At 49.9% G+C, this 12,667-nt stretch overlaps 1 protein-coding gene across 1 annotated transcript; it reads left to right on the top strand.

The window, feature by feature from the left end:
- The first annotated feature begins 9,665 nt into the window (after positions 1-9,665).
- Positions 9,666-12,325, top strand: Dand5 (DAN domain BMP antagonist family member 5). Its single transcript, XM_076847978.1, has 2 exons — positions 9,666-9,929; positions 12,077-12,325. The coding sequence occupies exons 1-2, from the start codon at positions 9,666-9,668 to the stop codon at positions 12,323-12,325; spliced, it is 513 nt and encodes a 170-aa protein (XP_076704093.1).
- Positions 12,326-12,667: the final 342 nt, after the last annotated feature.

The following is a 12,667-nucleotide window of genomic DNA, read 5'->3' as shown; positions in this document are numbered from 1 at the left end:
CTTTAAAAAAAAAAAAAAAGGAATGAAGTCAGGTGCAGTGGCACTCCTTTAAAACCCCAGCTACTCGCAAAGCTGAGGCAGGAGGATCACAAGTTCAAGGCCAGTTTGAACAACTTAGTGAGACCATGTCTCAAAATAAAAAAATAAAAAGGGCTATGGGTATGGCCTAGCAGTACAGCACTTGCCTAGCATGTTCAAGTTCCATGGATGAACATTATGCTAAGTGAAACAGGCTAGTCACAAAAGGATAAACATTGTGTGATTCCACCTCTGAGGTTACTAGAGTAGCTGAGTTCACGGGGACAGAAGGTAGATCGAGGTCCTCAGGACCTGAGGAGGTGGCTGGGGAAATTATTGCTTAATGAGTGCAGAATTTTTTTTGGTGTGATGAAAAAGTTCTGTAAATTGATAGAGATGATGATTGCACACCAATTGAATGTATGTAATGCCACCGAATTGTACTCAAGAGCCAGGTGAAGTGGCACACATACATACGCTCAAAGGATCAAAAATTCAAGACTAGCCTGGGCAACCTAGCAAGACCCTCTCTGAAAATGAAAAGGTTTGGTATTGTAGCTCAGTGATAGAGTGCTTGCCTACCTTGTGCAAGATCAGGGGCTCTATCCCCTGATGAACCCAGCCTAATTCCATCTTAAGATTGGGAGCCATCTCATCGTGATGAAAAGTTATGAAAAGTTAATTTCTATTTTACTATAATTATTGAGATTTCTAAACTTGTTTGAAATTCCTGCCTGTGCCTTGAATTCACCCATGCCTGGGTCTCCTTGACCAGATAACAACTCTCTCTAAACTCTTAGTGGCTCCTCATAAATTCTCACTCCCCTGACCAGATAACAACCCTCTCTGAAACCTCAGCAGCGCCTCATAAATTCTGATGTTGGGATCTGAATTTACTCCATACCTTGAAATAGCATACCATGTAGATCATTTACCTGCTGTCTGCCTTTGTATTATGCTTGTCAAAATCTTGTTAGCTGTAAGTTCTCAAGACGCCCCCCTTTGCAACATTTTGTGCTATAAAACCTTTTTTTCTGGAGAGCTGGGGGCTGTTCTCTGGCCCAAGTTTCAGGTGAGACAGTCGCTGGCCAGCTTTTGTGTATACAATACAAGCTAGCTTTAATTTGATCTAAAATTGGAGTCAGTGTTCCTTTCTTGTGTCATAGTTCAACACCCCAGTGTCTTTTTTTTTTTTTTTGGTACTAGGGATTGAACTCAGGGGTGCTTAACCGCTGAGCCCCAGCCCCAGCCCTTTGTTTTTTTTGTTTTTTTTTTTGTATTTTAAATTTTTATCTAGACACAGGTTTTCAAAATTTTTTTTCCATTTTGTAAAATCATATAAATGGTCCCAATTTTCATTTACAGTTGAAAAATCCTGGTGTTTATGGGTGTGCACACCTTCAGGAGTAACCAGTGAAGAAAAGCAAGGTAGCAGTTGTTCTGACCAGGGTGGGGGCACCTCTGGCAGGACGAGGGACATCTATGACAACGAGTTTGTTTGGTAACATGTCTCTTAGCTGATCATTCCAGTTCTGTTTGCTTTTCTGTATCTGGGCGACATTCACCGTTATTTCCTGACTTGGGTTATAGTGATTCCTGAATAATAATCATTAAGTTGTCCATCACTTGATATACGTGTGTTGTACACTTTTCTGTAGACTCATATCTCACAATTTAAAAAATAAAAACACAGCCGCTGGATGTAGCTCAGTGAGGGGCACATCCTTATGGCCAGTCTGGACAACTTAGTGAGACCCTGTCTCAAAATAAAATAAATAGGTAGATAGATAGATTGATAAAATTAAGAATAGATAAAATTAAAATGACAATAAGTGTCAATCCCACTGTCTCCCATTCCCTAATTCCCTGAACCCCTTGACTCCAATTTAAATATGTAAATGTTTATTTAAAATAGAAGAAGGAATGGTGGCCCATGCTTGTAATCCCAGAGACCATGAAGGCTGAGGTGGGAGGATCTAAAGTTCAAGGCCAGCCTGGAAAAACATATCAAGATCTTATCTCAAAAAAAAAAAAAGTGGGGGAGGGGGGCTGGGATGGATGTTGCTGGGTGGTAGAGCCCTTGCCCAGCCACTGAGCTAAATAAAAATAAATAAATAAAATAGGAGAAGGAAAGAGAAGTCAGTGTCTAACAGGGAGAGGTTCAGTTTAGCAAGATGGAGGTGGTGACAGCCGCCCAACAGCGTGCTCCCTGCCACGAAGCTGCACATGGAAAACGGACTAAAATGGTAAATGCCTGTTTTTTACCACAATTCCAAACAAAACAAGAACAAGGGCTGGGGATGCAGTTCATTGGTTGGGCCCTCACCTAATATGAGTGATGCCCTGGGCTCCATCCCCAGCACTGCAGAAGGAAAAAGAAAAACCAAAGTGTACTCTCCACAGTCACCTAATTGCACGGTGCAGCTCTAAGGTGTCCTGGAGAGTGGCTTCATAACGTCCTAATTGATGGTGTTAAGGAATCACTTGACAAGGACAGGAGAGTAGCCATTTATATCATTGCCCAGGTTTAACAGAGTAACACTTGGTTCTTTTTTTCCTCCCTTTTGCACTGCTGGGGATGGAACCCAGGGCCTCTGCATGCTAGGCAAGTGACTACCACTGAGCCATCTGCCACTCTCCCCTCTGTATGCAGGAATCTATCTTTTGGTGCCAGGGATTGAACCCAGGGGTGCTTAACCACAGAGCCACATCCCCAGCCCTTTTTACTTTTTATTTTGAGACAGGGTCTTGCTAAGTTGCTTAGAGCAACTAGTTGCTTAGAGCCTAGCTAAGTTGATGAGGGTGGCCTTGAACTTGTAATCCTCCTGCCTCAGCCTCCTGAGCCACTGGGATTTCAGACGTGCTCCATAGGTGCCCGGCTGCATATGTATTTTTTTTTTTTTTAGCTGTCAATGGACCTTTATTTTAGTTATTTATATGTGGTGCTGAGAATCAAACCCAGTGCCTCACGCATATTAGGCAAATGCTTTGCCACTGGGCTACAACCCCAGGCTTGCATAAATATTTTTAAAAAGGAAATTCTTTTGAATGAAACTTGACTGATACTATTAAAGGCTCCTTCAATGCCACCTCTTTCCCTCCTTGCTCTTGGCAACAGTAAGTTTCTTTGAAATTAGTTTATTCTTCCAAGACCAGCTTTGCCTGCTCTGGATGTAGCTCTTTGGTAATAGTATACAATCTATATTTATTCTTAACAATTTACATAAAGGGTATCCAGTGTGTCTAGTTTGCAACTTATCTTCCTTACTTAACCTCCTGCTTTCCATGTGTCCATAGAGATCCCCATATCTCCAAGGTACCCACTTTGAGGGTCACTGAACACCTTGTTGATTCAAGAAATCAATGAGATGATGGTCTTCAACCACGTGAGTTTCATCTCTTTATCTAGTTCTAGATTTACAACTATAGAAAGAATGATTTGTAGAAAAAAATTTTTTGTACCAGCGATTGAGCCCAGGGGTTCTTAACCACCAAGCCACATCCCCAGCCTTTTAAAAAATATTTTATTAGAGACAGGGTCTCACTGAGTTGCTTAGTGCCTCGCTAAGTTGCTGAGGCTGGCTTTGAACTCAAAATCCTCCTGCCTCAGCCTCCTGAGCTGCTAGGATTACAGACATGTGCCACCGTGCCCGGTGTGGAAAAATTTATTAATTTAAAAGGTGTGTTATTGGGCTGGAGTTGTAATTCAGCGCTAGAGCGCTTGCTTCATACGGATGAGGCACTGGGTTCAATCCCCAACACCACATATAAATAAGCAAATAAAATAAAGGTCATCAACAACTAAAAAATAAATTTAAAAATAAATAAAAGTTCTGTATTTAAAAAAAAAATTTTGGGGCTGGGGATGTGGCTCAAGTGGTAGCGCGCTCGCCTGGCATGCGTGCGGCCTGGGTTCGATCCTCAGCACCACATACAAAGATGTTGTGTCCGCCAAAAACTAAAAAATAAATATTAAAAAAAAAATTTGTAGTTGTAGATGGACAGCATGACTTTATTTAATTATTTATTTTATGTGGTGCTGAGGCTCAAACCCAATACCTCACACATGCTCGTCAAGCGCTCTGCCACTGAGCTACAGCCCCAACCCAAAAGTTGTGTCTTTTTAAAAAAAATTGTGGGAAAATACACATAAAATTAACTGTTTTACACACACACACCCCATGCTGGGGATTGAAGCCAGGGCATTGTACTACTGAGCTACGTCCCCAACCCTTTTAATTTCTTTCTTTCTTTTCTTTTCTTTTTTTTTGGGCGGGGAGGGGCACCAAAGATTGAACTCAGGGGCACTTAATGACTGAGCCACATCCCCAGCCCTATTTTGTATTTTATTTAGAAACAGGGTCTCACTGAGTCGCTTAGTGCCTCACCATTGCTGAGGCTGGTTTTCAACTTGAAATCCTCCTGTCTCAGCCTCTCGGGCTGCTGGGATTCCAGGTGTGCACTACTGCATCTGGGCTTCATTTTTTTATTTTGAGACAGGGTCTTGCTGAATTGCCCAGGCTGGCCTCAAACTTGTGATCCTCCTGCCTCCACCTCCCAAGTCGCTGAGATTACAGGCCTGGAATGGAAGAACAGCAATTTGACACCTGGTGGCCAGAATATCAGGAGCCACCTTCATTCATTTGTGTCTCAAGGCTGATGCTGGCTGATGCCTCAGCTGGGCTATTGGCTGGCACATCCGCACAGCAGTCTCTCTGCATGGGCCAGCTGGGACTCCCTCGCTGCTTGGAGGCCGAGTCTCAAGCAAATCAGGCTGAAGTGCATGGCGTTTTTATGACTGAGTGTCAGAAATCACACAGAATCCCTTTCGTCGCAGTCTGTGGGTCAAACCAGTCACAAAGGTTGCCTGAGCTGGGCGCAATGGCACTCACCTGGAATCCAGGCAACTCAGGAGGCTGAGGCAGGAGGATTGCAAGTTTGAGACCAGCCTGGGCATCTTAAGGAGACCCTGCCTCAAAACAGAATTTGAGAAGACCGAGGATGTAGCTCCGGTGGTAGAGTGGCCCTGGGTTAACCCCCAGCACAGACACAAGAACAGCACAGACTTGAGCTCAAGGGTCGCCCAGTGCTGTTCGTTTACATCTGGAATTTCCCTCAAAGGCGCATTTATTGACAGCTTGGTCCCCAGTCCAGGGCACTGATGGGGAGGAGAGGTGCACCCTTTAAGAGGGGTCGCCTTGGGTCACTGTGCGGTGCCCTCAGGGATGTGGGAGCCTAGTCTCTTCCTGTCCTCACTTCTCAGTAGCCCCGAGGAGAGCAGCCTGGCTGCCCACCTGCTCCCACCGTGGGAGGCCAACTGACAGGGACTGGCACCCCCGGCCACCAAAATAGACCTTTCCTCTTAATAAACCGATCACCTCAGGTCTTTATTAATTAGTAACGGAGGCTGATATGCATCCAGACGCAAGGGCAGGCCACAGAGACCTGTCGTGGCATGTCCCATTGTTGAGGCCTGTTTGGGAAACACCGTCCTTGCCTGGTCCTCGGGTGGGATTCGTTTTCTCCCCCAAGATCCTCCTGTGGAAATACTTTGTTAAAAGCTCCGCTTTGTATTGTTCATGGCACAAATAAACTACAGTTATTCCGTTGGGCTGTTTGGACATTTGTTTTCAATTTTTCCTGATTGCAGGAGCAGTGCTACGGTGGGCCTTCCTGTTTCCCTTCCTGTGTCCTGTGTCCCCAGGGGGAAGTTTCCCTGAGGTGCATGTTCAACACATCCAAGCCTTTCCCCTGGGTTTGCTAGGGGAGGCAGATGGCCAGTGTGTCTAAGGTCCAGTGAAGGAAGAGGCTGAGGGAGGAGACGCAGCAGTGAGTGATGGGCAGGGGCAGCCACGCAGGCCTCGGGGATCATAGTAAGGGCCTTGGATTTTTTTTTGTATGTGGAGGTCAGTACTGGGGACTGAACTCAGAGGAACTCACCAATGAGCCACATCTCAGCCCTTTTTTGTGTTTTATTTAAAGACAGGTCTGAGTTGCTTAGCACTTCGCTTTTGCTGAGGCTGGTTTTGAACTTGAGATCCTCCTGTCTTAGCCTCCCCAGTTGCTGGGATTACAGATGTGTGCCACCGTGACCAGCAGGCCTTGGGTTTTATTCAAAGGACAACAGGGAGCCCTGGAAGGTCTTGGAGCTGAGGAATGATGGGTCTGATTTCTGATTCTCCTCTGGTTGCTGAGCAGAAAAGACATTGAGTTAACATGTAAAAGCAGGAAGACTCATTAGGAGGTAGAGGAGCACATGGCCTCTGACCAGCCCTGCCTCAGGGCCTTTGCACTCCTTACCTTTACTATGACCCTGCCTAGAACATTTCTCCTCATGGTGTATACATGGAGGGCTCCTTCTTTTTTTCTTTTTTTTTTTTTTTGAGGTGGGTACTAGGGATTGAACTCAGGGGCACTCGACCACTAAGCCACATCGCAGCCCTATTTTGTATTTTATTTAGGGACAGGGTCTCACTGAGTTGCTTAGCATCTCACTTTAGCTGAGGCTGGCTTTGAACTCGAGATCCTCCTGCCACAGCCTCCCGAGCTGCTGGGATGACAGGCACCACCGTGCCCAGTGGTGGACTCTTTCTCATTATTCACATTTGACTCAAAGTCACTTCTCCTCCTTTGACCTTTGAAGATATAGGAAATGAAGTAGAGCAGCACTCCTGGCTCCAAACAGGCTCTGGTCATTGTGGGCAGAACACAGAAGGAAAGGGCTGGTGATGTCATTCAGTGGTATAGCACTTGCCTAGTGTGTGAGAGGCAGCAGGTTTGATCCCCAACACCACACACACAAATCGACCTCAGCTTTCTTTCTTTCTTTTTTTTTTTTTAGAGAATTTTAATATTTATTTATTTTTTTTAGTTTCCAGCGGACACAACATCTTTGTTTGTATGTGGTGCTGAGGATTGAACCCGGGCCGCAGGCATGGCAGGCGAGCGCGCTATTACTTGAGCCACATCCCCAGCCCCACAGCTTTCTAATACATTCACAGTGTCACACAGCCACCAGGGCTACAACTTCCAACACTTTTTCATCACCCCAAAGGAAACTCAGCACCCCTTAAACAGTCATTCTCCTCCCTAATCCTGGAAAACACATTTCCTTTCCATTTGCCCTCTCTGGACATTTGTATAAATGGAATCGTCTACTATGTGACCTAGCATGTCACATCCTTTCATGTGGCATGTGCTGACAGATCAGCAGTTCTGGGAATTGAACCCAGGGCCTCACGTGTGCAGTCCTCTACTGCTGAGCTACACCCTCAGCCCCTAAAATAAATTTCAGAGTCTAAAGTGAACCTTCCTCGTCCCATGCCCCTCCTCAGCAGGAAGACCCTGCTATTCTTTTCAATAAGCAATATAAGTAAACAGTAGCCACACGTTTTAATCCCTTTTTTCTCCTCTAAAATGTCAGCATAATGGACACCCTGCTAGGAGCTTAGTTTTACTTGATTTTGGTGGGTGTACTTCCATGCAGAAACTTAGCGCTTCTTCAGTTTTCTGCAGTCATTCTTTGGTACCTGTGGGGACTTGGTTCCGGGACTCCTGTGGGTACAAAAGCCTGTGGACACTCAAGTCTTGTGTATAAAATGCACAGAACCCATGCACACCCTGGTAGAGGCTTCTGTCATCTCTAGGTGACTTATGGTGCCTAATGCCATGTATGTGCTATGCCAATAGTTGTCCCAGCTTGTTTAGGGGATAATGACAAGAAATGAAATCCAGACATATCTAGTAGAGTGCACCCTCCGGGGTTGGCTGAATCCTTGGATGCAGAACCTGTCGCCGTGGAAGTTGGTGTCTATAGCTGCATAGGATCGTGGGATCATACCTGAGGAATTGGGAAAGCAGGCACGAGCTGGGGTGGCTGAGGGGGTGAGAAGCGGGGGTGGGGTGGGGTGGGAGGTCGATGGTGGAAACACGAGCGCACATTATACAGGGCCTGATGGGCCTGGGGGAGGACTTTGACTTGAGTCAGGAGGGAGATGGGAGCCATGGAAGGTTCTGAACCCAGGAAGGTGGAGACCCCACTCAGGTGCTCACTGGCGCCCTCTTTCCGTTGTGAGGGGAATAGACTGGGAGGGGTGATGGCGGGAACTGGGACACAGGTGGTGAATGTGCCCATCCAGGTGGGAGGTGATGGGAGCCGCATCCAGGTGAGGGCACGAGGTAGGACTGAGAAGCGGGAGGATGCTGGCTGGTTTCTGATACGGACCGTCGTGCTGTGGTGTCAGCCTGGGTTGGGGTGGCACATGGAGTCCAAACTGTGAAATCAGCCTCTGCCAGGACCGACCTGCAGCTGACTGGATCTACAGGACATGGAAGGACGGGTTCGGGGAGAGGAGGGAGGTTGGAGCCAGCCGGGCTGAGTGGGGGCCGCCCGCGCTCCTGCAGGAGGTTCACCCGGGAGGCAGGTGTCCTCCGCGCAGCAGCCGCGCAGTCCCGGAAACCGCCGCCAGAGGGCGAGCGCGCCCCATCGCGGTCGCAGCTCCCGGGTGGGGACTCGGGAACCGCCAGCCCCGCGGCTTCCCACGGCCCGGACGCCTGGAGCTCCGCACCTTGGTGCAAGATGCGCGCCGCCCAGGTGCTAAGACCCGGCCGGGACCTGCAGGCGCCTTGGGACGCCCAAAGCCCGGGACGTGGCTCCCCTCCCGTTCTGTGTTTCCAGCAGGTCAACCTCCACCCCCTACCGAGCTGTTCCCAAGCCTCTGGCGGCATCTCCGGCCTTTGCAAAAGTGTCACCTCTTTGAGGAGGACTTCTCTGACCACCCTGGGACAGACGCCCCCCGCCTTGAACCCTCTAAAGCACATTTTGTTTTAATGTCTTTATCCTGAAGCTGAAATCATTTGTCCTTTATTGTCTGTTTGACACACTCTGATGTAAAATGTGAGGTAGGAGGGACTCAGTTTCTGATTAGTCTCTGCGAATCTTCATGGGAAAGAATTATGCCTGGCTTCCAACAAGTACTAAAGGGAAAACAGTAGCCCCAATCATGTTAATTGTTGCTGACCCGGGGCTGGGGCTGCAGCTCAGGGGTCGCTGGTCTGGTTAGTAGCACAGGGTCCTGGGTTAGATCTGCAGCACCCTGGTGTGTGTGTTTGGAGGAAGGCACTGGCTCATGATGCTGCTGCAAACTGACCTCCGTTTTAAGCTTCTTATCTAAATTGTCTCCTCCAGTCCTTAGAACAAGGTAGGGCCTGTTATCAACACCATATTACAAAAGAGGAAAGTTGAGGCCCAGAGTGGTTCAGGGACTTGCCTGTGGTTGCACAGCCAGGAAGTTGGCATATGGGGGTGGAAACCCAAGAAGCTGGTTGCAAAGAAAAGTATCTATCCCTGCAGGGCTATCAGGCAAGGTGTCCCTCAGCTCCTGTCCCTAGACTTTTGCCTCTTTTGATCCCACAGCCCACACACCCGCAGGCCCAACCCTCAGGACCCCCGCAGGCTGCGAGGAACCCGCAGGTCTGGTTTACTTTCCTCCCTGCTGTGAGTTTACAGAGGCGCTTCCCAGGCTGCCCAGGTGGGGACAAGTGATTAAAAGCAGGTCTGAGGGTCCAGACTCCACTCACTAGACAGCAGGGTCAACTGCCCAGGACCCTGAGCCCCACCCTGGACTGACAGACGGACAGCTAAGCAGATGTCCCGAGGATGGCTGACCACTCTCCTGGGGCTGCTGAGTGCAGCCTGGCTGCCCGCAGGCTCAGGGAGGCCTGGACCCCCAGCTCCCCCGGGGCCGGCCCTTGCCCTTGGCAGCTGGAAGGCCTTCCTGGGCCTGCAGAAACCCAGGAGGCTGGGGACAGATGGGCTGCAGGATGGGCAGGAGGTGGCCACCTCCGTGTCTTTGCCACTGGACCCTAAAGAAGTGACCCAGGAAATGTGTAAGGCTGTGCCCTTCATTCAGGTGAGTGTACGGGTGGGGGTGGACCGTTCTCAGCGCCTGCAGGAAGCCCAGGCTATGGCTCAAGGCAGATCTGAGTTCATGACCCACATCACCCACCTACATGGCTCTGAGTCTCAGTGTTCTCCTTTGTCCATTGGGTACAGGATTGCTGGGCACAGTGGCACACACCTGTGATCCTGGTAACTGGGGAGGCTGAGGCAGGAGGATCACAAGTTCAAGGCCAGCCTCAGCAACTTAGCAAAGCTCTAAGCAACTTAGTGAGATTTGTCCCAAAATAAAAGTTAAAGAGGACTGGGAATGTGGCTCAGTGGTTAAGCACCCCTGGGCTCAACCCCCAAATGGGGTACTGGCCTCTCATGTGGCAGGGAGGGTGCCTTCACCTGATCTCCTGTCTTGGGCCACTCCTCCTAAGTCTATTTTTCCATTTAGTAGCAGAGGGTAGAGGCCCCATGGCTCCCACCTCACTCAGAACAAGCAGAGACAAGCACACCCAGTGTTTCTCCAGTGAATGAATGAGTCCTAGAATTATCTGCCTCCTATGGGCTATCAGGCAGCTTGAATGAGTGGGCGTGGGGAGCAATCTCATGGCTGTATCCAGCTGGTGCTCCATAAGGGCCTTGGGAATGCATACAGTGTGTTGAGTTCAAATCCTACCTTAATCAATGATTTCTGTGTGACTCAGGGTAAGTAGCTTGCCTTCTCTGAACCTCAGTTCCCACCTTTACAGAAGGGAGTCAGGCACAGTGAAGGATGCCAAGTGCTCAAATCCGTGCCCAGCTGTCAATATCCCAGACTCCTTGGCTTGTCATTTGCCCAGAAAACCCTGAATCCAGGTGGCAGGAGTTGCTTGGCCCTGGAGCCACCTGCCTTGTGCCCAGTCCTGCCTCCGTGGCACCCCAGCCTCAAGGCCACCCTGTCCAGTGGTGCAAGCTTCACGGAGCAGAAGGGACTCTGGCTTGGAATCTGGCTGCCCCAGAGGGACACAGAGGGGCCCTGAGGGCTTGCGCCTTTTGGGCACTGCAGGACCTTGGGCTTGGAGCCTGGGCGTCCTCCTCTGGACACGCGGGGAGGAGTTGGGCGTCTACCTACTGGGGACACAGCCAGGACAACACGAGGTTCCTGTCTTCAGGTGGCTTAACCTCTGGGAGGAGGGTGAAAAACAGAACAGCGTCCCAAGATGCACACCTACCAGTCGCTTTAGGGACACGCAGGACAGCACTGTCACAAGGGGAGGGAAGTTCCCTGTGGGGTGCATTGGAGGGAGGATGAGTTGGAGTCAGCTCGGGGAAGGGTGGACGGAAGGGTCATCTAGGCAGAGGGCAGAGGGCAGAGGGCAGGGAGGGGACAGGGCAGAGTGGGCAGGGACTTCTGGACCTCGGGGAGGACTTTGCATTTCCTTCTAAGGAAGATGAGGAGCCTCTTGTGCTGGGGGAGAGGTGCAGGGTTGAAGCAGAAAGTGGCCACGATTTAGTGGTGAGATGATAGAGGGGGCCATAGGAGGAACTCACATTTATTGAGCACCAACTGTGTGCCAGGAAACACACTAAATTTTTTCTGTTTAATCCTTCTGGCCTCCTTTTTTTTTTGGGGGGGGGGCTACTGGAAATTTAACCCAGGGCAATTTATCACTGAGCTGCACCCCCCACCCTTTTTGTTTTATATTTTGAGGCAGGGTCTTACTGAGTTGCTGAGGCTGACCTCAAACTTGCCATTCTCCTGCCTCAGCCTCCGAGCTGCTGGGATCACAGGCATGCACCACCATGCCTAGTTGGCCTCTTTTATTACTACCTCCTCCCAGTGTCCCTCATTCTTGGGGTGGTAGCAGCCCGGCTGGTAACAGTCTCCAGTTGTTCTTGTCATTGTCTCCTGATTGGTTAAGCTGCTCTCTTCCCTGAATGAATCCTCTCTGTTGAAAGACCTAGAGTGGTTTCTTCTTTTCCTAGTTGAACTCCACTGATTTTACAATTGAGGAAACAGAGGCCCAGAGAAGTTGAGTAACTTGCCCTGGGCCATACAGCCAGGAGATGGCAGAACCAGGACTGGAACCCAGGCAGCTTTGCTGCATTGCCCATACCTCTGAGGGTGGGTGGAAGTGGATGAGCCTCACGCTCTGCTGCCCTAACCTGTCACCCTGCCTCTGGTCTCAGGTGCTCTCCCGGCCTGGCTGCACTGCTGTCCATGTCCGAAATCACCTCTGCTTTGGCCGCTGCTCCTCCCTCTACATCCCGGGCTCAGACCCCACCCCGCTTGTCCTCTGCAACAGCTGCGTGCCCACTCGCCAGCGCTGGACACCCGTGGTCCTGTGGTGTCGGCCGGGCAGCCCAGCCTCCTCCCCTCGGCGAGTGAAGGTGTCCACCAGGCTGGTGGAGGGCTGTCGGTGTGGACCAAAGCTGTGACGCAGCACTGTGACAGACGCACGGAGACACGAATCTCCGAGAGCTGGGACGACGACACGGACCTAGATGATGGATTCTGGGTCACGAGACCAGGGAAGCAGGGCCACCGACGGCTCTCCAAAGTCACCCTGCTCCCAAGGACACCAGGCACAGCCCCACTCACGGGGCTGAACCACTAATAGCCACAGCACGCACTTACTGACTGCCCACTGTTTGCTAGACTCTTTGACAAGTGCTCACTCATGTCTTCCTCAGGAGGTGATCCTCAGAGGCCCAGGGAGGCAGGGTCAACGTCATGCCATTTTACAGATTAGGAAACTGAGGCCCTGACTTTGCAAGGCA

Source organism: Callospermophilus lateralis, chromosome 1 (genome assembly GCF_048772815.1).
Source record: "Callospermophilus lateralis isolate mCalLat2 chromosome 1, mCalLat2.hap1, whole genome shotgun sequence".
In the NCBI taxonomy this organism is placed as follows: Eukaryota; Metazoa; Chordata; class Mammalia; order Rodentia; family Sciuridae; genus Callospermophilus; species Callospermophilus lateralis.
This window is presented reverse-complemented; position numbering and strand designations above follow the sequence as displayed.